General features: G+C 42.9%; 1 protein-coding gene across 13 annotated transcripts in view; it reads right to left on the reverse strand.

Moving 5' to 3' along the window:
• Positions 1 to 257: 257 nt before the first annotated feature.
• The window catches only part of ATXN2 (ataxin 2), a 49864-nt gene continuing 24974 nt past the window's right edge, over positions 258 to 25147 (reverse strand). For 2 of the 13 annotated variants that reach the window (XM_054645869.2, XM_054645871.2), the window contains 13 exons: positions 24964 to 25023; positions 23165 to 23224; positions 22271 to 22378; positions 21318 to 21388; positions 20322 to 20629; positions 19830 to 19893; positions 19561 to 19713; positions 18570 to 18636; positions 16501 to 16685; positions 15734 to 15866; positions 6372 to 6517; positions 5232 to 5459; positions 1649 to 1934 (listed from right to left, as the gene is read on the reverse strand). In XM_054645869.2, coding sequence (XP_054501844.2) covers positions 1731 to 1934; positions 5232 to 5459; positions 6372 to 6517; positions 15734 to 15866; positions 16501 to 16685; positions 18570 to 18636; positions 19561 to 19713; positions 19830 to 19893; positions 20322 to 20629; positions 21318 to 21388; positions 22271 to 22378; positions 23165 to 23224; positions 24964 to 25023 — 1787 coding nt within the window. In that variant the 3' untranslated portion in view covers positions 1649 to 1730. Of the gene's footprint in view, positions 906 to 1648; positions 1935 to 5231; positions 5460 to 6371; positions 6518 to 15733; positions 15867 to 16500; positions 16686 to 18569; positions 18637 to 19560; positions 19714 to 19829; positions 19894 to 20321; positions 20630 to 21317; positions 21389 to 22270; positions 22379 to 23164; positions 23354 to 24840; positions 25024 to 25147 lie in introns of those variants that run through there. The other 11 variants (XM_054645863.2, XM_054645870.2, XM_054645858.2 and 8 more) reach the window with 9 other exon arrangements.

The following is a 25147-nucleotide window of genomic DNA, read 5'->3' on the forward strand; positions in this document are numbered from 1 at the left end:
CACCTTAAAGGCCCATTTGGGACCTTTCCCGACCCCATCTGGAGCAGCTCAAGGCTGAGGGATCAGCAACACAAAATCACCTGGACACAAAACCTCCTTAGAAAACTGGGCTGAATTAGGGATTCCCAAACCTTTCCCTTATTCCTGCAATGCCCCTGCAGCAGCAGCAGCACACAACAGCCTCAGGCAAACCCTGGCTCCAGCTGGGATGGGTACGGGAAGAGACCCAAAAATCACCACACAAACACCGAGGAGGGTCAGTTTTTAAAACTTTTTTTATTTTTTAATTTTTTTTTTAAGTTTTTATTTTATATTATCTACAAAGTAAAAGTTTTCTTAACTTAAAAGTTACATCACTGTCTCACGATAGTGATTATCTCATCAAACGTGATTTATAAATAATAACTCATCCGTTTGACGATTAGAATTTTTTTTTTTTTTACTGAACCTGTTTCAAGTTTAGTTAGAAGTAAAAGGGATCTCCAAGTCTTGATTTTTAGTGATAATAGCAGCAAGAATCACTCTTGTTACTTCTTTTGCTAGCTGACGAGTTCATAACTTTGAAGGGTCATTAAAAAATAAATAACTTCCAGTTTTCAGCAAGCAGAGTTGGGGCACTTGCAGGACTCAGATACAGTGCATGGAATTATGGAATAGCCCACAAGTTCCTAAATGCCTCTACTCAGTCCGAATCTCTCCCACTGCAAGATGAACTGTTAGCATTCCTAGTGGATGTTACAAGAAATCAAATTTTTTTTTTTTTAAACAAAATAAAATGAAATTCTAGTTTTCTGTGCTTCCAGTTGGCAGAAGCAGTAGAAGGAGGGTATTTGGCCTACAAAAGGTATCCAGCCTTTCAGTTATTCCAGATGAGCCTTACAACTGCTGTTGGTGGTGGGCTTGTACTGTAAAAAAAAAGTTCAAATGTAAATAATAAATTGGCAAGCCACACAACAGTTTGCTAGTAAAGTGGTCACAGGACAACTACTGAGCTCAACTTTCTTTTATTTTTATTTTTTTCTCTTTTTCTTTTATTTTTTTAGAGAACAAAACAAAACCCTGCACATCAAGATGTCCTTGGGATGTTTTTTTCTTTTTTTTTTTTTTTTTTTTGCTTTTTCCCTACCTAAGCCCTCAGAAAGCAGCTTTGTTCTGCTCACACATTCCCCAAGAAACATCAGGTAAAACTAAATCACTACAGAAGTTCAGAGGCTGTTTGAACTTGAATAATCAACGAAACCTAAATAAGGTTAAATTTAAAGCGGAAAGAAGTCACACAACTCCTGCTTTTCCCCCAAAGCAAAGCTGCAGAATGTTACTCTGAATTAAAGTTTAGATTTCAGTTGTCACTTTAACAGCAGCCTAGCAGCCCTACCCCCACACATTTCACTGCTGTCCTCAAGATTTAATCAAACCTCTGATCATTATAAACTCCACACAGTCCATCCCCCACGGCAAAGCCACAGAAAACTCAGTCCCACAGTGCCAGTGCCTCACACTCCTCATTTCTCTACTCCAGCTAGAGAAAAATCAAGAATATTCCCTGAATTAGGTATATCTCAGCTAAACCTACGCTCCTCCAGGCTGCCAAAGCACAGCTGTGAAACACAAGGACATCTTAAGGTTGGTTGGCTTTCTTTGTCGTCTATTTTTTTTTTTTTTTAATTTTTTTAATTTTTTTTCCCCAAAGATCTGGTTTCTCCCAGTCCTCACTCCTCGACCTGGCTCAGTTAGGGTGCAGGTCTCCCAGGCATACACTCCTCACCTGAAGGGTGGGTCATATAGGGGAAATGTGTTGTTGTCGAGACTGGAATGGGCTGTAGTGCACTTTGAGCGAGGGCGGCTTGGGGACCACCGGGAGGCTGTGTCGTCATTAGCATCATTGGAGCATGGGCAGTTGGGTGAGAAGGAACCATTCCTGACTGTACATGAGCCTGAAACAAAGAGCTCTTTAGTATCATGGTCACAAGGAGGCAGCAACTCCTGGCCACATGACTGGCGAAAGTTTGCTCCGTCAGCAAAGGTTTACTCTTCATTTATTTTGATTTTTTTTTAAATTTTTTCTTTCTTTTTTTTTTTTTTTTAAACTAGGGATTAAGGCAGAAGTTGTAACACAAAAAAATTAATAATAATAACAACCAAAAGGAAAAATAATAATTAAAAAAGCGCTCCTTACTGCTGGCTCCGAGTTGCGTTCTCAATTTTAGCTATTTTGCCAGCATTAAACGGGGGGGGTATTAAAAAAAAATAACAATTCAGCAACAAATCTTCAAAACATTTCTGTTAGACACCTAGATCAAAGCACTTCCTAGAGGGTACAGATAGGAACTTCACAGGCACTGGGAGTCTGGCATCCCTTCCCCAGCTCTCTCCTTGCACAACCCCACGTTCTCTCCTGGCTCCCTGCCCTGGGAACCTCCCTGTCCTCTCCAGTGACCTGTGCCCACACAGTGCTCAGCCAAGTCCTCCTGACATGGGTGATTTCATCCCTTCACACTCTCAGGGCAGCTTTGTTCTGCTTCCAGTTCAGCTCATCGCAGTTCTTGTGTAATCTGAGCAATCAGGGCTAAGTCTCAGTGGAAAAGGAGATTATTCCTTCCCATGGCTGATCACCTCTGGCAAACAGCTTCAGGAACTTGGTGGGTTCTTTAGCTCAGAGCAGTTCATGTCTCTAGAGGTCATCAATTTATTTTATTTAAAAACCTAGCAAACATTCATTTCTTAAAAGCACAAAGGAACTCAGAGCTCTCAGTGGATTTCTCCTGGGAAAAAAAAAAGCCCCAAAACCCCATCATTTGTACCTAGGGTTTGCTTTGTCCTTCTACCATATCCCAGAACTGCAGCCTCACATGTCTCCCATGCCAGTAAAGACAAATAGCAGGTGGTGGCTAGAATTTTATTTCTTAAAGACAAAAAGGGTTACTTGACTCATCACAGACATTCCCCAAACTCTTTGATCAGACTTGCACGTGTTAGTAGCACCCCAGAAGCCTTTAAAGGCAGGAACTGCAATTCAAATCTCACTCTTGCTCTAAAAAAGCTTTAGGAGATCAGGCTGTGGAACAGAAATACCTCCCAGGACTGGCTCCACGTTGACTTTGACAAACATGCTATTGTAGAAGCCATCATTATAAAGCAGCTATTCATAGAGCAGCTGGAGTCAATACACACAGTGGATAAAATTTTTCTGCTGTGGCTCAAACATTTTGCAAATTGGCAGCTGACAGCACTCTCTAATGAATTTTAAAGTACTGGTTCTCAAGTGAGATATCCACCAGCTCAAGATTCATCTGATAACCTGAAGGGAAATTGGATTGATCCCCTGTGTTGGCCTAACTGAAATTTTTACTAGGTAGTATTTCAGAATTGTGTTTAGGAGCTGGGAATGAGGCTGCTAAAAAACGATTAAATCCAGTGATTAGTTTCCCCACGATGGAATAATTACGTGCATTTAAAATTTCTGACAGAACTGTAGTTATGCCTTCACTAGAGATTTTTGAGGGAACTACTTCATTGGGAAAGTCAATTAGTTTGGTGTAAATATCACAAATTGCAGCTTTCATTCTAAAAAAAAACTGCAGAAGAGACTGCACAAGTTAAAATCAAGGGCAAGGCAGGCCTTGTCTGTGATTGCTAAAAATGCCACCTGAGCAGTCAGTTCTGACTCCAAGTTGCATCTGATTTGTTTAATTTGGTTTGCTTGGCACACAGAAAGGAAGGCAATGGTCACATCCTGCACCCCTGGCCTGGCCAGGGCACAACTCAGGCACAGCTTTACCCTTTCATGGCCTTCAAGCAAATGTTTCATGTTTCCAATCCCAGCACTGGACATGCCACTAAGCCAAGACCCCTGTGAGAAGCTCTAAACACAACCCAGGCATTCACACCAGAGCAGAGCAGGAGTCTTGTTTCTGGCAGAAACCAGAGAAGGGGAGGATGAGCCAAGATGCCACAGCAATCATCAGCTCTGGCCATCCTCTCCTTATCCTCCCCCCCCAAAATAAAGCAGAGAAATCAAAAGCCTAAGAGAATCAAAAAGCTAAAAACTCAACATCAGTAAAACGATCCCTACAGAACTATTGATTTATTGGCTTAACTGACTGTCCCAGGGACCAAAGCAAAGATTTTCTCAGAATCCTGCAAGGGATTGGACATGTGTCAGATTAACATCCCTAATCACAGTTAGTCACCTTATCCCAAACTATTGTTAACCTGTAGGAGAAGGCAGAAACCAGACACCAAGTTCTTGGTCTGAAGAGAAAATTGTGCAGGCAAATTATTGATTGAACTGCCCATTCCTTGACAAAGGACACTAAATCCAGGAGATTTAGTAAACATCAGAAAATCTGTGTCACACTGCTTTACATGGAGCTCTTGATTAATCTATCATGTGCTTCCCTTCCCCAAATCCTTTTTCTCAGGGAGCTGACCACGAGGGAGCAGTTAAGAGAAGTGAGTGGGTTTCTGATTCTGAAGCAAAGACTGTTGTTTTAGGTTACCCAACAATCTTTGGGGAGCTTCAGCACAAGCAGTTCATTTAGAACCACACACACACCACACACACAGAGGCTTCTTTCTGCAAGGATTGTCCTGCAGTCACCTTAACTCTCTCCTCTCTCCCTTGCACTGCCTTGTTTCTCCCTGGAAATCCTGTCACGTCCTTTTCTGGATGTATTTGTATAAAATTTGTCTACGATGCAGAGCCTGAAACTGCCACCAAAAGCAGCAATTCAGCCTTTCTGCACTCACCTCCCACCTCCAACCTTTCTGTATGCCAGCTCTTCCTGGGATCAGGCACCTGACTGAGCAGGGAACTGATTTGACCAAGAAACAGCCTAAAAAGGGGGTAGGGGAGGCACATTTCAGCTGAATTGTGTCCCCAGCCTGCTCTGCTCCACGGCCAAGCAGTTCTGTGAGCAGAGTGGTGGGGCAGGGACAAGGATGGGAGCCAGGAACTGGGAAGAGAGCTCAATTTATTTCAGTAGCAGTGCCAGCTTAAGATGTCTTCATTAAACTACAGTTGCAGATGCACTAGGTGTTGGAAGCTGAGGTCCAAGTACACCTTGTCAAAATTCTAAATAAAGGCAATGTACAGACAGAAACCTAAATAACAACAACAGGTAAGTCTGTGCTGAGAGGTGACAGATTGGCAATCACTTCAGCAGGCCCGACTGTCCTAACTTTTGTGGCATTAAGACATTTAGTCTTGAAGGTTGTTAAACTGTGTTTACCTGGGGGACATGGGCCATGTGTGGCGGATTGGTATATGCAGGTTGAACATGGGAGGGATGAATGGTGAAGACTGTTTGTTGTGCTGTAGGAAAATTGTTTTGTGGAGACTGCGTGTTGGAGCCTGGCGTCATGGAAGGAGGGGTTGGAGCTAGACCTGCGTGGTAAATCGCCGACTGCTGCTGGGGGTTGGCCAGGTGCAGGGCCTGGGCAGCCTGGTGCTGGTGGTGCTGCAAGAAAACACAGAGATTGTTTAGGTTAGGGCTGAGGAATTGCATTGATTCCGTTAAGGAGAAAGGGGTGGGAATGGTGAATCTGAGGATCAGCTGTGCTCGTGGGGGAACTCTTTACAACCCCACCTGTCGCAGACATCTTTTATGGAAAATCCTTTCCTTAGGATTTTTCCTCCTGAGAAGCTGAGAGGCCTCAGGAACAAAAGGTAACCAATGGTTATCTGCTGCTGTGGGATGCAACAGGTGCATCTGGGATTGGGCTCATGTGGTTGTTTCTAATTTATGGCCAATCACAGCCCAGCTGGCTCGGACAGAGAGCCCGAGACAGCTGCCTTTGTTATAATTCCTTTCTATTCTTAGCTTAGCCAGCCTTCTGATGAAACCTTTTCTTCTATTCTTTGAGTATAGTTTTAATGTAATATATATCATAAAATAATAAATCAAGCCTTCTGTAACATGGAGTCAGATCTCCATCTCTTCCTTCATCCGAGAACTCCTGTGACACCATCCCACCCACCAGGCTCAGCTTCTGCCAGCAAACAGAGCCCAGAGTGCCAGGTAAAACCATGCAGAACCTGGAGCTGCAACCAGAGCTATTCCCAGGAGGGAATGAAGGAATGCAGCACTACCCAAGGATCACTTTGTTTTCAGCTGCTTTGACAAAATCCAATCAAACACTTCTCAGCATTTCTCTGCTATTTCCACTTCTCTCATATGAAAGCACTGACACAATTATGATCCTTCCTTAATCCTTAAACTGAAACATCCCCCATCCCCTGTGAGCAGGGAGTGGTTGGATTCTGCTCCATCCTCCCCTTTTCCCTCTCAGAGAAATCAACACATCAACACCAAGCACAGGACAGCTGGATTCCCTTCAACACAATTTGCAGCCACTCAGGGATGTGTTACCTGCACGGGGCTTGGAGCAGGGTGGCTTCCAGCATGTTGGCTTTGCTGCTGGCCAGTTGGGGTGGCAGAAGGCTGAGGATGAGGAGGATGCGGGTGCAGGGTAGCATTAGGGTGGGCATACTGCTGAGCAAGTGAGCCAGTGGAAACTAGGATGAAAAAGAAGAATATTTAACACCAGGTACAGGACATGCACCTCTATCAAGTCACCATCTGCATTTGAAGATTTCACTACAACTCAAGTCTGTAAATATATTCCCTCCCCCTTCTAAAAAATATATATATTTATCTTGCAAATAGCTGATGATCTTACCTTGCTTTTGTGTAGTTTGGTTTGGCAGGAAAGTCTATAAACAACCATAATTAGACAGTTCATCTTCCCTAATTTGACAATGTAACAGATACTACATAGAGAAAAGCAGTATTTCATCTTTTGTTTTGTCAAACAGACCAGTTTCAAAGATCAAATTTATAATTTTCATACAATTTAGGATTTCCTGAGATATACTTTTCAAAGCTGTTACGAGCCATTTTTATTTCCACCATCCAAAAAAAAATTCTTTGGCCTTATACCTGGCTAACCTCACCATGCTACTCTTCTGGAAATTGCTCACAGAACAGTCAGAGGGAAGCACAAACTCTGCCCTTGCACTCTAGAATAAATAAACACATCACAGCTGACAAAACTGAGGCTGCTCGAGCATCAAATTTTTGCTGAAGCCACTTTCTTGTGCTAAAATAACCCATTCTGCCTCTGCCCTCGAGGCCAATCTGTTCTGGATCACCACCACCCTGTGAGTTCCCCAACACTGCCACAGAATTCTTCATTCCTTGAACCAGAAGCAAATAAGGTACAAAATTCCCAAAAAGGAAGAAACTGAACAACAGAAAACTTTTACCCCAGTGAAGCCACATCTGTTGCTACAGCTGTGCCAGTTTCCAAAAACAAACTCCCAGTTCCTTCTTGGATCCTGCTCTGTCCTGCTTCAAATGGGCCACACTAAATCCTATTTTTTTTTTTTTGAACTTTTGAGGGAATCTAAGCAAGTATGAAAGGCCATAATGACAACAAGTCTTCCTTTCAACACAAAGCATGCAATACAAAAGCAGGACCCTAAAAATGAGGATGTTTCCCCTATTTCTTTGAAGTTTGTGCAACAAGCAGGCCATGTCTGCAGCTACTTCTGTGTGTGACAACACGTGTCAATCCCTCTGATGTCACAGCCTGAAAGACCAAGGAGAGTTTTGCTGACAAAGTGCTAAAAAAGCTAAGAGACAAAGAAAACTATCAGCCTGCTCCTCAGTATTTCCTTCAACTGTTCCTTATTTGTTTTGGTGCCTTTTGGTGGTTCTGAAGTTAATTACTGATGAGTATCTACCAGGTTATTTTTTATTTTTTTTAATGGGGTTGGTATTATCTAAACACTTGATGGCCACTGCAGTTTTCCTCCAGTCTGGTCTGCTATGAACCTTACAAATCCAAGTTCTGACACATTCCAACTCACCAGAATACAGAGAGCCAGGATATTTTTGCCTAACTGAGGTTTTTCTCCCCTGTGCAGGTTCCTCCTTTAGAAAATAACTGCCTGCCACATTTAACTTAATCCCTGGCAAGCTCTATTAAATCTTCACTGAGCAAATGGCCTCGCAGTGATGAGCAGTTTCAGGCTATTAATGCAGATGAACTAAATTCCTGCAGCCTGGAGTTGATCCTAACGTTCTTATCCACATGTGCAAGCACAGCTGTACAACACTCTGAGGCCTCCTGATTGAGAGGGGTCTCAAAAACACCTCAATATTTTCTAAGCACACTGTCAAAGCCAGCAGGATCTTCTGCCACAGCATTTGGTTATGCTTTAAATCCAAGTATTTTTGATTTTTTTTATTGGTATCACTACTAAAATGTATTTTGCAGCAGCATCCCTGCCATGCTCCTAACTTGACTTTCAGACATCTCTCCTCTGACAACACCAAAATGATCAATGGCAACACTGATCAATTTTACGGCTTCCTACAGGAGGACAATTTCTCAACCTCATTATTATACACACTCTGAAGAAGGCCAGAAATTATTATCTTTGCCAAAGTAATAGAAATAAATGGAAGGAGGGATTACTTGCTTGCCAAAGGGCAGCAATCCTCCCAGTGCCTCAGCCACAGAGCTGGCAAGCCTGACTACAAATTAACTCCATTCAAGAGGCTTTAAAACGTATATGAAATTTAATTCCAAGTTGTAAGATACTCAAGGCTTCCCACATCACTTGTTAAGAGCCCCCAAAATAATGTGGGACTCCATTAAAGCATTTGTGCAATTCATCTTTTGGTTCTTTATGGCCAAGAGAATAATAAACTCAGTTGTTCTGAAGCGAATATTTCTACAATAAAACTTCACAATAAGGAATTTCTCTCTTAAGACACCAGTTAAACCAAGGAATAGCACCCTAAAGAACAGATATAAACCAGGGGGAGGATCAGGTTTTTGTCTTAGTGGAAGCTCTTCCAAAACCACCTAATATTTTGTCCATAGCTTTGGATTTGAAGCACTGGATTTTTTGTATACTGAAAATATTTAATTTTCAGTTTCCCCTCTCCTTCATTTTGACTTTAGCAGGTCATCCTAATGACCAAATTTGTAAAGCTTAAAACCACTTCAGATGCTGCTGCAAATTATTTTTTAATAGTAATATTAAAAATGCCTTTCAAAAAATGTTATCTGGGCACTTCTCCACATCCTGGCCAGTCCCTGCACACAAACCAAGAACGACTCAGCAGGTCTGAAATGCATTCCCAGCTCAAAATCCTGAGTTCAGACTCCAACTCCAGCAGTGTAAATGGTTTTCCATGTTTAGTTAGTGCAAGTAATTCCTGCCAAGCCAGTGAAATCTCTGAGACCAGCAGGGCTGTCAAAGGAGTCTTGTAAAAGTCATGAAAAATTCACCTGAACTAAAGCACTTTCCCTGGGATTTTTTAAAGGAATTTTTGCCTGGTAATCAAAACACCTCACTACACAAATTAACAGCAAATAAGACAAGACAGGAGATGAAAAAAAAATAAAATAAAAGACCCATTATCCAACATTTTCCCCCAATTGTCAGTATTTTGGAGATTTTCCAAATGGCCACCTATTATCTGAGAGTGTGCCAGGAGAGCTCTAGGAAAGGACACACCTTGCTGCAGGTCACCTCAGCTCACTGCAGCACAAATACACTGGCTTTCTCAGCCTTTATGCCCTAAATTCCTCTGCCTGGGCTGCCCTGCTTCACTTCTGCACCTTTCTAATCAAATTGGGTCTAATGTGAGATATTTCACTGCACTGACCTGGCAGGGACACAGGGAGGGGAGCGACTCAGTCACGGGATGGGAGAAAAACATCACAGGGATTGAATTACTGAATTCAACTCTAGAGAACTGCACCCCATTTCTGAGAGCAAACAAGAAGTAGTCAGCCACAGAACCCACAGAAGGAGCTGAAATCAGAAGAGGTCAGAGCAGCAGAAATCAAGCAGAACTCTCAGCTACAAGGGAATATGTGAAACCACATCGTGGCATTTTGTAATTTTGTTTTTTTCCCTGGAATTTCAATGGTGCCAATGGTGGTCAGTGTTGGTCATGGTCCAAAGATGCACTGAAGAGCCTATTTTCAAGAACTGACCGGTGAACAAACTTCAAAACTATTGCCAGAGCCAGTAAGATGGTGAGGATAACTACATTTAAAAGACCTGAATGGTAGGAAGCAAAGAAATAGCAAATGTTTCTTTCATCATACAAACATTTCAAGAAGTCATTTTACACAGGTACAGTGGACTTGGCTTCAAAGATAATCCAAGAAAGGAACGAGGTTATTGAAGTGATTTCAGTGCACCAAACCAAGGGGCATGAACACAGCCCAGGTCAGCATCCTACAGCCCCCACCCAGGCAGAACCAGTGTGGCACAAGAAACACAGGAAATCTGCTCCAGAGGAGATTTTTTGGAGAACAAATGCTTTTTCTCACATCCCTCTTGCATGAGCTAATGAAAAAAAAAACACACAAAAAACCAAAAACAACCAAACCAGGAGAGTGCCTGGCATGGGCTGCACAGACTTACAGACAGACACAGCAACAAGTGCCACAGCAGGACAGGAGCAAGAACAGAAACAGCCTGAAACTGCAACTCCTCCTTTCCCATGTCCTGGGTGAGAGTTCATCCTGCAAACACCCCCCTCAAACCTCAGCTTCCTCAAAGCAGCTGCTGAACCCCAGCAGGGCAGACAGGGCAGGATTTTGCAGCTCTCTGCCTTTGCTGGATGAGCTGGATCAGGCTGCTGTGTCCAGAGAGCACCAGGTCCTGTCCCAGTGCCTCCAGTGATGCTGGTGACACCAGCACAGCCCCACCTGAGCCAGGGAATGGAACTGAGACAGTCCCAAGGAGCCCTCACCTCATCCCTGTCACACAATCATGACCACAAGTTGTCCCCAGCACTCCTTCAATGGCAGCTCTACAGAAAACTTCCTCCACCTCAGCTGCAGCTCGAGTTATTTCCTCCCAGGGGCTCAAAACCTGAGCCATGGCTTTTAAAAGGGATGAGGCCCAAGGTGCTTCTCCTTTTAGGAAGCTGGGAACTCATCAGGTGTAAAAATCCTGTTGGGCTCATGAAAGGGAGCAAGGCAGCTCCCACAGGTTTTAACAGAGGCTACAGAGTCACTGAATGGTTTGGGTGGGAAGGGACCTCCAAGATCATCCAGCTCCACCCCCTGCCATGGCAGGGACACCTTCCACTATCCCAGGGTGCTCCCAGCCCCGTCCAGCCTGGCTTTGGACACTTCCAGGATGGAGCAGCCACAGCTGCTCTGGGCACCCTGTGCCAGGGCCTCCCTCACAGGGAAGGATTTCTCAGAGCCCATTTCTGGCTGCAGATGAAAAGACTGAGCAGTGAAGTCAGAGATTATTCCATATTCAAAATAAATTTTTGAAGAATTGACAACTCAGCTTCCTGTGATTATAGAAATCTGTTCCAAAGCTCCATTCCTGCCCACTGAGAGGAGCCTTCCTGAATTTTCCACATCCTGGTTTGGTGCAAGGAAACTTGTTCCCTCAACAGGTCCCATTCCTTTAACATGTGGTTCTTTAGAAAGTGCTTTTCTGTACAATCAAAATTAGTACAAAAAACCCAACTCACTGGCAAAGTAGAAAGAAGGGCCTGTCTCCTTGCTGTATGGTATTTTGGGACATGCTGAATTTGGAAAATAGAAAGGTAAATTAGCCTCTTGCCACGTGCATACTTCCCATCTTCTGGAAAGGTCAGTGTCAGTTTTAATTTTTTTTTAATTATTTTTTGAAGACTCTAGAACCATGCAGATATTTTTATTCACTTAGCTGCTATCAGAGCTAGATATTTTGTTTTACAAATTAGTGGAGATGAAACACAAGTCTCGAGTAAGCCTTCCTTCTTAACTCTGACACTGAGGTCTGCAGTTCTTCATTAACACAAAAAGAAACTTTATGTCAATTCATGGTCTGTTACTGTCCACTGTAACAAGAAGGTTAAAATGCAATTACACTAGAGCAGAAACTGGCCCTTGCTTTTTCAGCTATAGCACTGCCATTCTGAACAGTTCCAAGAGAATTTTGGTGACTGGTTCACTCTTAGTCCCTGGAGAATCCTCTGAAGTTTATATTATATCCACCATTGTACTATCAGGGGAATAGAATTTACTCTACTGCTGAGACAGAAACCAGATAAAGTTAGAGACAACACCAGACCAGTAAAACATAGCAGAAGGGGAAAAGGGAAGGGAGAACAGGGACAGGAATGAGAGCACAAAAAACAGGAAATGCATCTGCGTAAAACCAAGGTCTGGTTTTACACAAGTTCTTAAACACAAAAGTTAAGTTTTTCAGAGGACTCCAATTATCTGGAAACAAATCAGCCACACAGAAAACTAACACGAGTTCATTGGCACAGGAATGGACAGATCCACCCTCTACTTGGTAACCAAATTCTCTACCAGCAGCAGAAGCCTGGCCTGGGCTTTGTGTGACACAGGAGCCAAACTAGGACGGTGGCCGGCAAACTCCAGCAGCCCAAGGACAGGGCCTGGGAGGCCACCCTGAGCCAGCAGCTGCCAGACAGACACAGAACCTCCTGAACCCAAGGTGCAGCTGAGCAGGGGAAGGATGGCACCTCCAGGTCGGCTGTGTGTCACATTTGCAGGTAAGGGTGTCACATTTCAAACTCTCCTGGACATGGTGGCTCCGCAGCTGAGGTGTCACAGATGCTGTAATCGTCTGGCTGGGAGGAAAGTTGTTTGGACTTTGTCCTTCCCCATTTTGAGGGGAAAACCCCAGAGATCTGAACACTCCTCTGTCCTGTCTTTAGCTGGGGTTACTGGGGCCATGCAGCTCTGCTTCTCTCTCTTGGCAACAGCGGGGTTGTGACACTGTCAACTGGCAAGGAAATCCCAGAAGCGCAGGAATATCCCATTAAACAGCATTAGACAAAAGTACTTTAAAATGGAAGAGTGCTTATCACCAAGTGTAGGTCACTCTATGTAATTTGGATTCAGCTATCTCTTCACAAGACAGGAAGGAAAACAACCCCAAAACTCTGGCAGTGAGGGTGGCTCCCTTAAATTGACAGGATTTGCTCTTGGCTGCCAGGCTGTTACTATTTGCCACAGACTTTCAACTCGTCCCAAACCATTAGAGAAGGTGGAGTTTCAGATCTTACCAGAAAACATTTCACACCTTAGGAATACTTGATAAGAGGTTTCCCCCCAACCCCCAGGTCTCAGCACAGTAGTTCTTGCAGACATCTTCTCTCTACCATATATGCAGGAGAAAAACTGAGTGAATTTTGCAGGAATAACTCAAAGCAAGCACCAGTACCTTGAAGGGTTAAAAGGGCAGCGTGGCCCACTGAATCCTGATATCAGTGCTAAAATTAAGTAATAATGCATCTTTTAAAAATCAGAGAGCAATTTTTAAGAGCCAAAAGGGAAATTGTTTGAGCAAAATCAAAAGCAGCAGCAGCGGTGGTTGTTTCTCAGGAAGTTGTTATTCTGTACTTTCAAATTATTTTTTAAGAGAGGACCAGAATCAAAGTGCACAGGTATATTTAGTTCAAATATGGGTAAACTTAAGATCCCCAAAAGACAGCACATAAGTTATGGATATTTTCTTATAGTCACTCAGTCAGATGTGAACAATTCCAACATGATGTTCTTTAGCTCCATGAGCAGCTCAGATTGGTCACCTCTGGCATTCCTGCCTTTTCCCACTCATGGATGAATGGAAGCTGAAGTGGACACGTTACAGTTGGACACACTTTGAGGAAGCACAGTCTATCTGGGCCAGGTCTTCAGGCACTCAGCACGTGCAAGACTTGCAAAAAATGTGAATTGAGAGGCTGCTGCAGAACATCAGGAGTCATTCCATGTGTCACTGTCACCTTGGAAGGTGAAGGGTACATTTGAGACAGTTCATGTTCACTGAACACGTCTGCACGGGGGCAAGAACACACCCTTAAAAAGGGTCTATCACATGGAGTTCACGATCCTCTTGGGTTCAGTGGTTTCAGTAACAAAAATTTCAAGCACTTCATCATTTACTGGAAGATGGGAGAGTATTTAGAAGAGTCACCAAGTAGCTACTTGAAAGAACACAGGAGGACAGGCCATTTCTGTTAAATTAGGTGCTCTTAGGAAAGTAATATTTAATTACATGGCAGGAAATACCAAAGAATTCTCAAGTTTGACCCAACTTAGTTGTTTGCACTGGCAGGTAGTCACATATCTACAACAGACAAGCTGCAAAACCAACACAGAATGAGATCTAACAGTTGTAAGTTAGAGTATCAGTGAAAAAAAACTATACAGACATCTGATCAAAGCCAAGCAAGGCAACGGGCTTGTACTTCACTGCTGCAGAACCCACTGATTACAGAAGATAAGGATGGTGCACAATGGGAAATTGCTAGAAAGTCACATGCAACCATTCTGAATCAAATCTCATATTATCTCATGTTTGGTTTTATTTTAATTAGAATTTGAGAGGAGGGTTTTCACCAATAAAGGTCTGAAAGCCTTTGATCATTCGCTTTATCGGAATTCTATTTAATCTAATGAAAAAGCAAACAGAAGATCTGTTTACATGGACACCTCAAGCACAAGAGTTGAAAAGATCAAAGTAATACAATTAGCAAGGACCTGGGAGAGAAAGATTAATCTCTACAAGTAACTTCCATTTCAGCTTCAGCACAAATGAGCTCAAATGCTCTTCCTCTGAGCACCAAAGTAAGTTATTTTTGTTTCTTAACTCTGTTACCACACCACTGCAGAGATCTGACAAGATGTTTTCAGACGGGTAAGACACCTCTTAAAATCAGAATTAATTTCCCACTAAACTCCAGATTCTCTGTAAGTTTTCATGACATGTCATGGACTTCCATTAAGTAGCAGTGTAAAACTAAGCACCCGAAAACATACAAAGATGCCTAAAGGTACAGAAAATCTTTTATTAGAATCTAAGTCAATAATATATGTGACCAAATAAAACTTTTCCTCAGATGCTATAACAAGTATTGAAATGCCATGTTTTCAAGAGACCATCTGCTGTTTTGACATTTTATGACAATTTCCAAGCCTTAAACAACCTTGACTCTACCTCTTTCAATAGCATGTTTTGCAGTGAGCTCTTTTTCCTCCAAATTGGGCCTTGATTTATCATACATTTGTAATGCTTTAGAAAGTTCTTGCACATTTCACTTTTGTCACAAGGTAACCCACATTTTCAGCACTTCACTGTGAGTGAAAAATGCCCATCTGATAATGCTAGAGACTAATTGTCCAAGTGAGAGCAATACATGAGCTGTTGCATTTACTTATTCTTGACTTACCAAATGAGAAAGGTAAGCAACACATGGTTTATTTTGCTTAAACAGCAGTGTTCATACTGTTAATAATGCCAGTAGTATCATAAAGACAGCATTTCACTAGTTGCCAGAACTAAAGTCAAGTTTGAAACTGAGGTCATAACCTTGCAATAAAACAAGTACTAATTATAATCAAGGAACAAACAAGGGATGATGTATCAAGAGCATCAAGAGAACTTGAACAAACTTCTTTCAGCAGATATTCTTTAGCAGCTCCCAGGTTGAAATCTCATCTTGGTCACTGGCATCCTACCGAAATCAGCACACTTGAGTTTTCACTTGAACCAGCTGGCTCAGTTTTCAAATGCTCTGCTCATCATCATCATCATCATCATTTTATGAAATATAAACCACATCTACTGAGATACCCACGGTGGAAGGCTGAGATTAAATACATCCCCTGCACAAGGTAAGGACTTAAAAAGTTACATATAACACAAAACGTTTCCTACCATACATAGCATGTGTCTGTTCATGCGCACCGTACTGTGTTGCAGAGGAAGATACTAAACCCGGCTGTGCGTGTGCTGGTGGGGCCATCATCCTAGCGTTGCCCTGTATTACAGGGCTATAAACATGAGGATGCTGCAGGCAGAACAAAGGAAAAACCACACAGTTAATTGGGTTAACAATTAACTCCCAAGAAATTTTTGTCATCTAAAGAGTCGGGATTGAAAGGGCGGCAGCTCGGCCTTGCTCAAACGCAGAGCGAGCTGAGGATTTCACTGCTGTGATTTCACACTGCTGTGATTGTCCCAATTGTTTCCAGAATTTAAGGGCTAGAAACTGACAGCAATCACTGGCATGTCCAATTTTTGCCACTCTAATAATGCATTAAGCTTATACATTTATCCAATTACACATGTAGATTTAACAGCCTTTGAAGTAAGAGCAGTCCACCAAGTTAAGTTATTTTTAGAACACTTAACCAGGAGATGTGCTAGCCATGACCTAAAGAAACTCTTCAAAGAGCTAAAAAACCGTATCAATAATAAATGCCAACTTCTAAACTGACCTTAAAATTTGTTAGGACATTAAAATTCATTAGGACCTTAAAATTTGTTACAGGCTTTGAAGCACATTCCAAGATCACCACGTGTGCTCCAGAACACAGAAACTCTTCAGGGTGACTCAGGACTGGACACAAGGGGGTTATTTAGCTCTGAACCACTTCACCATTTGTGCTTGGATTGATGGGGAGCATGGAAAGGACTCTTACCTGAGATTGGTAGTGTGGCACATGCTGCACAAGAGGCTGATTAGGAAACTGTTGGGGGCTATATGCAACATATTGTGTAGAGTAAGCAGGTGGAGTAGCTACAATTGGAGGGCCTGCTGCTGAGGCAGGATGCATCATGGTGCTCTGGTGGTGTTGGTCTTGCCGCTGCTGGGGCATATTTGGTACTGAAAAACAAAGATTGTCTCATGTCAGAAAGACAGAGAGAAAAATGCGGAGCTTTCTGAAAGGTTCTACCTTGTAATAATGTTACTGGGACCACGTGGAATATCCTCACCCCACACCTTCAGCCATAAGTTAGAGCTCTATCAAAAATGAACAGTGTGAAGAAGAGTTTCTCCAGAAAACATTTGATTTTCATCACTGCCTTTGGGCTGGATATACACAGCCACAAACCCAGCCCTGCCTTTCTTGTGAAGGAGGAAAGGTGGAGGGAGAGAAAGACTGACCAGAATCAGAAGAGCAAGAGAAAGGTTATATCAGGATACATACATTAACCAATTAATCCTGCCCCCTTTAAAAGGCTTTTTCACCTTCTATGAGAACAACGCAGCCACTGCTCCATCAGCTGGAAATCTGGGTCTTTATGTCAAAATGACTCGTGCTTATGGCTGAGGAGAGCACAATAAAGGTCTCCACCCAGCCACAACTCAAGGTTTTCACATCTTTTGAGCTCTGTGCTACCCCTCAGGGCAGCAGAAAGCAAATTTTAGGTCACAGACAACACTGAGGGAGACAAAACCTATAAGGAGTAGGAATAATTAAGAAGGAAGAAAGATGAAAAAAAGCAGAGCAGTGTGGGATCACTTGAGCTGTCATGGGAAGGTGACCACCCAATTCACTTGGAACAAACTAATTCAGCCTATAAAGCAGGGGCATGGGAGCTCCAGGAGAGCGCCAGCTTCCTGCAACTATGAACTGAGCTACCTCAGGCTCCTCTAAACTCCACTGCAGGGGCAACCTCTTAGGGAGAGGAGAAAACATCCGTAAATTCACTCAGTGATTTTATTTACACTGCAGATCAACAACAGAAAGAAGTAAATACAGGAGGCAACTTGAACAGAGTAAAGGCACAGGGCTGTAACCCAGGCAGCTCCCACAGGAGATGGATATGTAGGAAATACTGGAACTTAAAAAGGAACTCAGAATTGGAGCTGCCTCACCCAGCAATGTATTTCTGATTAAAACAGTGCTACTAACCAGAAGATTTCAGGGGTGAGGCCACAGTGAAGTAACTGTGTTTTAACACAGAAATACATTGCAGGGTTTTGTCTCCCCTAGGTTGATAAAGGCCACTTGTTTGTCTCTGAACAGCAGGAACCATTTCCTCCTGCCGTGACTGGAGCTGCAGTGCTGCTGCTGTCCTGCAGCATTGCTGCCACTGCAGAAGCATTCACTGGGCACGGTCACAGCACTCCCTGGAACAGGAGCACAAGAACAAGAGCAGCACTTTCTGCTCCCTCGCTGCCCTGCCCAGCACAGGGAACATCCCAGCACCCATCATGACTCCACAGCCACAGGTGTCACTTAAAAACGTGGCATTGTCATTGTCAGTCCAGCTGCTCAGTCACTGGGGCTGCAGGAATGAACAAGAACAAACTGGAACCAGCTCTTTCCAGAAGAGCAGCAGAGCAAACTCTTTCTGGAGAAACAGTGACTCTGCATCTTGTTAAAAACCCCTCTGTAAAGCACCAACTGCTGCAAACCAGTACAGAAAACCAGCAGGGAAGTTCCCTTTAAACAAACCTGTGATACTTCTGAAATACAGGAGATGATCAGCTCACCCTAATGCTCCAAGTAACAGAGATGTTTTTCTGTTTGTCAAATCAGATTCCAAGCCAAGCAACCCCCCATTACTCAAACCTGGCGTGTTTTAGCTGAATTAGTTTATCTAAAAATCCATTAGTATTTCCAGTTACTTCCCTTTAATAAAAATAGCATTTAAAATATTGATTGAAACCAAATTGCCATGGATTAGAAAACACACAAACATTTGTCATTTAGCCATGCTGCATGCAGACTGAGAACCAAACAGGCAGTATTATTCTCACCTTTACCTGCTCTATATGTCTTGGCTTGGTTCACTGGCATGGGCGTCATGGGAATAGGATACAAAGGCTGAAACAGAACAAGTTGAAGGTATGATATTCCTTTAAAAACTCAGTGTCTGCTGGGGTGGGGGCCCCACTCAGCTTTGATGTGCTCTGCTACAGGGTTTAGTGAACTCTGCCTAACCTATGAGATTTTCTTGGATCAGTGACATTGAGTCTGCACGGACACACAACTAAGACCAGATGGTTGGCAACAACCAGGCCAGGAATGCTACTGCTGCTACTGCAGGCACTGGGCTCACCCTGACAGCCTCACAGCAGCTTTTTGGTACAAAGTTGACTGAGGAGAGGGTTAGAATGAAATATCAGGGAAAGGTTCTTCCCCCAGAAGGTGCTGGGGCACTGAAGAGGCTCCCCAGGGAATGGGAACAGCCCCAGGGCTGCCCGAGCTCCAGGAGAGGTTGGACAGTGCTCTCAGGGACAGGGTGGATTGCTGGGGTGCCTATGCAGGGCCAGGAGTTGGGCTGAAAATCCTTGTGGGTCCCCTCCACCTCTGGATATTCCATGATTCTATGATAATGGAGCTAGATCTGAAATCCCAGGGATCCCTACAACAACCAGAAACCAGGGGGACACAGCTGGAACAAAGAAACAGTTGCAGAGTGAGAGACTATGCTTGGAGAACTGGGAGGAAACCTGCACAGATCCACAATAAATGTGGGCTGCTGGCATTTACAAGTGTTTGGAATTATTTGAACATCCAGACTGAGGGAGCACTGGGAAAAGTCAGTATTTACACAGCCAAAACTTAACAACAACATGATTTATATTTACAAGAGCAACACAAGCTGCACTATTTCACTCCTTTACTCATAGCTCCCAAGCTGCAACAAGCTGATCTTTAAGGTCCTTCCCAACCCAACCCATTCCTAAGCCCTGCTCAGCTTCCTAAGGGTTTCTGTGAAGTGTTGAGGAGTTTGCAGCACTTTACCTGCACGCCTGGACTCACTGGAACCGGGTACATCATATTTGGTGCAAAACAAACAGGCTGAGTGTACACGGGGGTTGGCTGCTGATGCCCCACCATGGAGGGGCTGGGCTGAGCTTGAGGACGAGGGGAGGTTGGTGTAGTAGAAGGTTTCGGCTACAAACAGAGGTGAGCAGTGGATAGGGCAGGGTTAGTTTGAGTATCCTCCAAGGAAAAGTTGGTTTTATAAAGTTCTATTCAAAGGCATTGATAAACAGCATCAAATCACTTACTTGAGCAAAAGATCGAGGGTTGAACTCTTTAGCATTGGGATTAAGTGTTGATTTTCTAACTTGCCTAAACATAAGGAACAAAAAATTAAGTTGGGCATTATTCTTTTACAGGAGTATCTGCAATTAATCATTTAAGAAACACCTCATTTCCATCTGTGAGTCAGATTTCTGAGAAGTCAAACACCTCATGGCATGCAAAAAGCCACTCTTCATTGAGGGACTCTTACTACAACTAACCACAAGTCTTCCAGTTGATACCACAGCTCATGTGAGCCAGGAAGACATTGAAATAAGCTTTTAGATGTGAACTAGGCATCAACAGGACCAGAGCTCTGCACTGAGTCAGGAGATGCCTTCCAGGGCAGCCCCTTCCCCTGCTGTTTCTCCTGTGTCACAGCACCTGGAGCCAGGAATGTGTCACCCAGTCATGACTTCTGCACAAGGCCTGCTGCTAATAAAGATGTGCTTATTCCAAAAGGCATGGTTACTCACTCTGAAGTATCCTTCTTCTCCTCTTTATCCTCTTTGTCTTGTTTACTTCCAGGCCCAGATGTCTGCACACCTTGGGAGGTCACCTCAGGCCCTCGCTTCTGCTCAGAGCTGTTACTCATGGAAGGAGAAATACTGGGACTGTTGGGTTTGCTACTGCCACCACTGGAGTTGGTGTTACTGCCAGCTTCTATGATAGATTCTTTAGGGGTGGATTCTGTCTTTTCTTTAACTACATCTCTTGATTTTTCACCTTCTCTGGTTTTGTTTAGCAGCTGATCCACTGCATCTGAAGAGGAACTGGACTGTAACTGAAAAAACCCAAGGGATATATTCAGTAAATTGATACAAAACTCAGGAGAGACCATCTAATGCTGTCACATACACAGAGTAAAACACAGTCCCACAAGCCTCCATCATCTGGAAATGACCTTTTAAAACACTCATTTCCATTTCTACATGGAAAGAAATCCATGGGCACTGACAGTGTTTAAGCTGGCACTGTGTAAGGAGCTGCTCAGCCACTCAAGTGACCTGTATGTTGATTAAGGAGTGACAGGAAAGCTTCAGACAACCCTCTGGACTCATCCCCTGAGTGATTTAACAGCACCACTTGAAAAGCTAACCTGATTTAATAAACCCTTATAACCAGGAAATAAGTAATATGAATTCATCTTCAATTTTCCTCTGCAAAACTCTTCATTTAATTTTGCAACAGCTCCTCCATATGGAGTGTGAGATAATTATTTGTGCCTAATGATCAAACAGGTTTCAAATCCTGCTTTCAGTGCACAGTCAATATTCACATTTATGTGCATTAGGCAATTGTACAAACAAGAGTCAGCATTGATTTTTTAATACATAACATGAATTCTTACAGATATTTTCATACATTAGGCAAAAGTATAAAGACCTGTTAACATAGCCAGTGTGTTCAATTCATTAAAATAATCTGGATGCACATGAGAATGATGACACCATTAACAGAGACAAACTTACCCTAAAGTCATTCTTAAATTTCTTTAAATCATCAATCTGTTTTCTATGCTCTGAAACAATTGGAGAGACACCTGCCAAATACAAGATCAACATTGTCCAAGCATTCCTAACACAAGTTTTATACACATCACTATGTTTGCAGAAATATAATGGTTTTGCAGATATAAAAATGAAATCCAGCCCCTTATTTTGGGTTTTTATGTGGTAGAATTCCATGACCTATGTATATGAGCACAGAGAAATTCTCTGTGAAAGCAGAGCATTACATAACTGATTTATCTTTAGTTCTCATGCACCACACCAAGGCAGAAGCCCCGAGGTGCAGGGACTGCAGAACTCACTGAACACAAAGAACATGCAACAAAAGCCCCAAGCCAGCCTGTGCCAGCATTTCAAAACACAGCAGGTGAAGGAGAAACACTGACCAAGGTGAGCTTTATGGCTGGACTCATCCTAAAGGTCTCTCCAATGAGAGAATGAATGGATCTGGTTCTCAGTTTAACAACATGGGGTTTTTTTTGAGGACTGAATGAACAAACAGCTCTACAGAGACAAACAAATGTAAGGCATGATAGGAAAAGCACAGTCAGAAAAGCTCTGCTGACCACGATGCTCAGAAGTATTGTGAGCACAGCTCTAAGCAGAAACATATTGAGTCCAAAGGCAGCTAAAAAGCAGCTCTGTGAGCAGGGGAAAGAAAGGAGGGGAAAAAAAAGAAAAAAACCAAGTGAAATCACACCATCCACATGAGCATCTCTACATTTGGTGTTGATGGAATGAGTCACAAACAACATTTCAAAGTGCCACTTCACAACTGCATGACCAAATTTCACTGTAGAACACCAGACTGCCTCCAAGCCTTCCTTAAAATGCCAACTAAAGCTGCCAGGAGAGCAGGTTTAGTGTGCACAATTCCTACATCACTCCAGTACATGAAAGCTTTGGATACAAACCTTTGTTTTCAGGTTTAGAAAAACTAGGAGAAGTCTCACTTGGCTTTATATTCTCCTTGTTTCCAGTTGCAGAATTTTGCCTCTGGTCCTGAAGCCTTGTATCTTTAGCTGGAAAATAAATTACCAAACTTATTCTCTTATACACAATCCCAACTGAGCAAAGAGAGAAGGCAAGAGAGAAACAGGGGAGAGATTTAACCATTTTTAGCTTGAAAAACCTTTTAAGTTACACATTTCCTGCTACCAAGTAGATGCCTGGAGGATCACCCTCCCTCATCCTCCTTCCCCATCCCACTGTCTAATGAAAAAAACCCAATTAAACTCATCCCTCTCATCATACACAAAACCTTAACCACACTGAACAAACAATAAACTCAGAGCCAATTATTTTCAGCAGTCCAAGCTCTTCATACAGAAAGCTACAAAGATTTGAGAGTTCTTAGACATTTGACTGTGCTCCTGAATGTTTGGGTTTTTTTCCCCCATTCCTTTTGCTGTGCTTGAAACCAGCTGCCTGTGTTTCTTTAACTTAAAAAAGAGGCAAAACCTCAGTTTGGAAAAAGAAATCCTCTTTAAAAAATTAAGAAAAAAAAAAAAAATAAAAACTAAAAAAAAAAAAAAAAAAAAAAAAAAAAAATTAAAATTAAAAGAAAGTTAAAAATTAAAAAAATTAAGTCAGACACCTGTAAACCCATATTCCTTAAGGGCACAAGAAACTAAGCATAGAGAATTCTCAAAAAGCCTCTCTCCAACCTTAGTTTAACAGTAAAATTCAATGTATCCCAAGTTTTCCTGTGATCCAGCAAGCAGCTGTGCTCCTGCCTGGGCAGATTCCTCATCAGGAATTAGGGAGGTGCAAAAATTGCATTTGCAGAGGCAGTGAGGGCCACTTACCTTCATTGGAGGGGGTGACTGCTCTGTTGGATGCAGGGCTGGCAGGTGTAGGAGAGGCAGCTGGAACAGGCATGGCAACAGATTCAGTGGGAATAGTACCAGGCTGAGGAGAAGGCAGAGCTGGTCCCATGGGAGTGCTGCTCTGCCTTGGAGACCTAGGCCTGTGTGTTTTAGGGGATAATCTCGGAACTAGAAACAAACAGGAAAAAGCAGTTATAGGATGAGCTTCCCCATCTGCTCAGCAGTTTGTTTTAGTTTTAAAATGGCTACAAAACATGCTTTGAAAGACTTGGTGAGATATTATGTAGTAACTGAAAACCTGTTTACCTTTCAGGCACATCTCCTAGTTCTTTACAGCACAGCATTTCATAGAGAATGGGGTGAGTTCTCTGCAGATTGGCCCCCAAAATTTATCACTGCCCTCTAATCCCACCAAGAATCTGCAAAATGCTTCCCCAAATCCCCAGCAGTGCAACTACACCAGCTCACATTAACCCAGTTTCAGGCAGAACATAAAAGGTGGTCAGGTCTCCACACAAAGAGATGTAAAATATTTTTTAAGAGGGCTGAAAAAACCACATCCATTTTACAGTGTCCTCTTTTGGAGGTTTGCCAGCTGGAAAAAAAACAACACAGCCTATTGAAAAAAGAGCGGTTTTAGGTCTATTTTTTGCCCCTGTGTTAAAGCAGCAAGGAAAGTTGTGTATTCATTGAGCAGTAAGTTGTGGCTCCTGCTTCCTGCTCATCCCACTCGTGCTTTTTATCACATATTAACTCCCAGTGAGTGAGCAGAAAGGCAGGTAAGTGGTTTAACAGTCCTACTTGCATGTTAATAATATATAAACAGGGAAGGTGAATCACAAATAATGCCACAATAGAAGAGTTGAAGTTTTTTTCCACAAGGCAACAAGCCTATGTGGGTCTAATTTATACCTTCCTTCTGAGAAATGTGTTCCCCACTATGCTCCTCTAGAATTCTGCACTGCTAAAAAATACCCAAAAAGGACCTAAAAAAGACCAAACTGTTGCTCTGTTGCCCTCAAGGAAACACCCAGCTCCTGACAGCCCACCAGAACATGGCCTCAACTCAAGAGCTCCAGACTAGACCTGTGGCACAAGACTGAGCTTTAAGTCAAATATTAAAAAAAAATATATTAACAGATTAAAAATAAGACACTCACTATAACTGCTCCTGCAGCAGCCAAGAACAACATCACCACTTAAAATCCATGTAAATTTTAAAGGAGAAGTACATCCAACTTAACTTGAGTATCAATTCATCTTTTAACACCAAAAACCTCTACCCAAACACCTCCTTCATTTGTAAACCACAATCCAGCCACGCTGCCATAACCAAACTCAGGGATGCAGTGGCAAATCTCTAACTCCTCCAACAAATCCCCTAAAAATGAATCCTTTCAACAACTAATTCCCACACTTTTCCTTCCTTTCTCTCCCCACAGCACCTGACCCTACAGTGGGTACAATATTGCACCAACTCTCGCTCAGCTATCTGGGAACATCCCCGCTCCAATCTTAGCCCAATATTTGATCATTCAGAGCCTGAATTGCCTGGAAAATGATTATTCAGAGCCTGAATTGCCTGGAAAAGGCAAGATTCCCACTCTAAGGATCCCCCTCTGCAAGCCATCTGCAATAAGCCAAGCTTTACCTACCCCCACTGACAACTGATGACCACGTCCCACCTGAAGGGCTGCCTCGTGCCACTGCAGCAGTAGATGCTTCCCCAGGTGCATTATGAGATACAAATTCTAAGCCACTTGAAATTGTACCCCTACCAGTAGAGACTCTGTGACCTCGAGGGTGCCGTTGAGCCTTTGGAGACATCCGTGGAGGCCCTGAGGAAAAAAAGACAACCCCACACAATAAGTGCTTGATGTTCACTACAGAAAACTCAAATGTATCTTCTTCAAATTGTATTTAATCTTAAAACTCTCAATAAAGCAGCAATAAAATTGGCAC

Source organism: Agelaius phoeniceus, chromosome 18 (assembly GCF_051311805.1).
Source record: "Agelaius phoeniceus isolate bAgePho1 chromosome 18, bAgePho1.hap1, whole genome shotgun sequence".
Lineage (NCBI taxonomy): Eukaryota > Metazoa > Chordata > Aves > Passeriformes > Icteridae > Agelaius > Agelaius phoeniceus.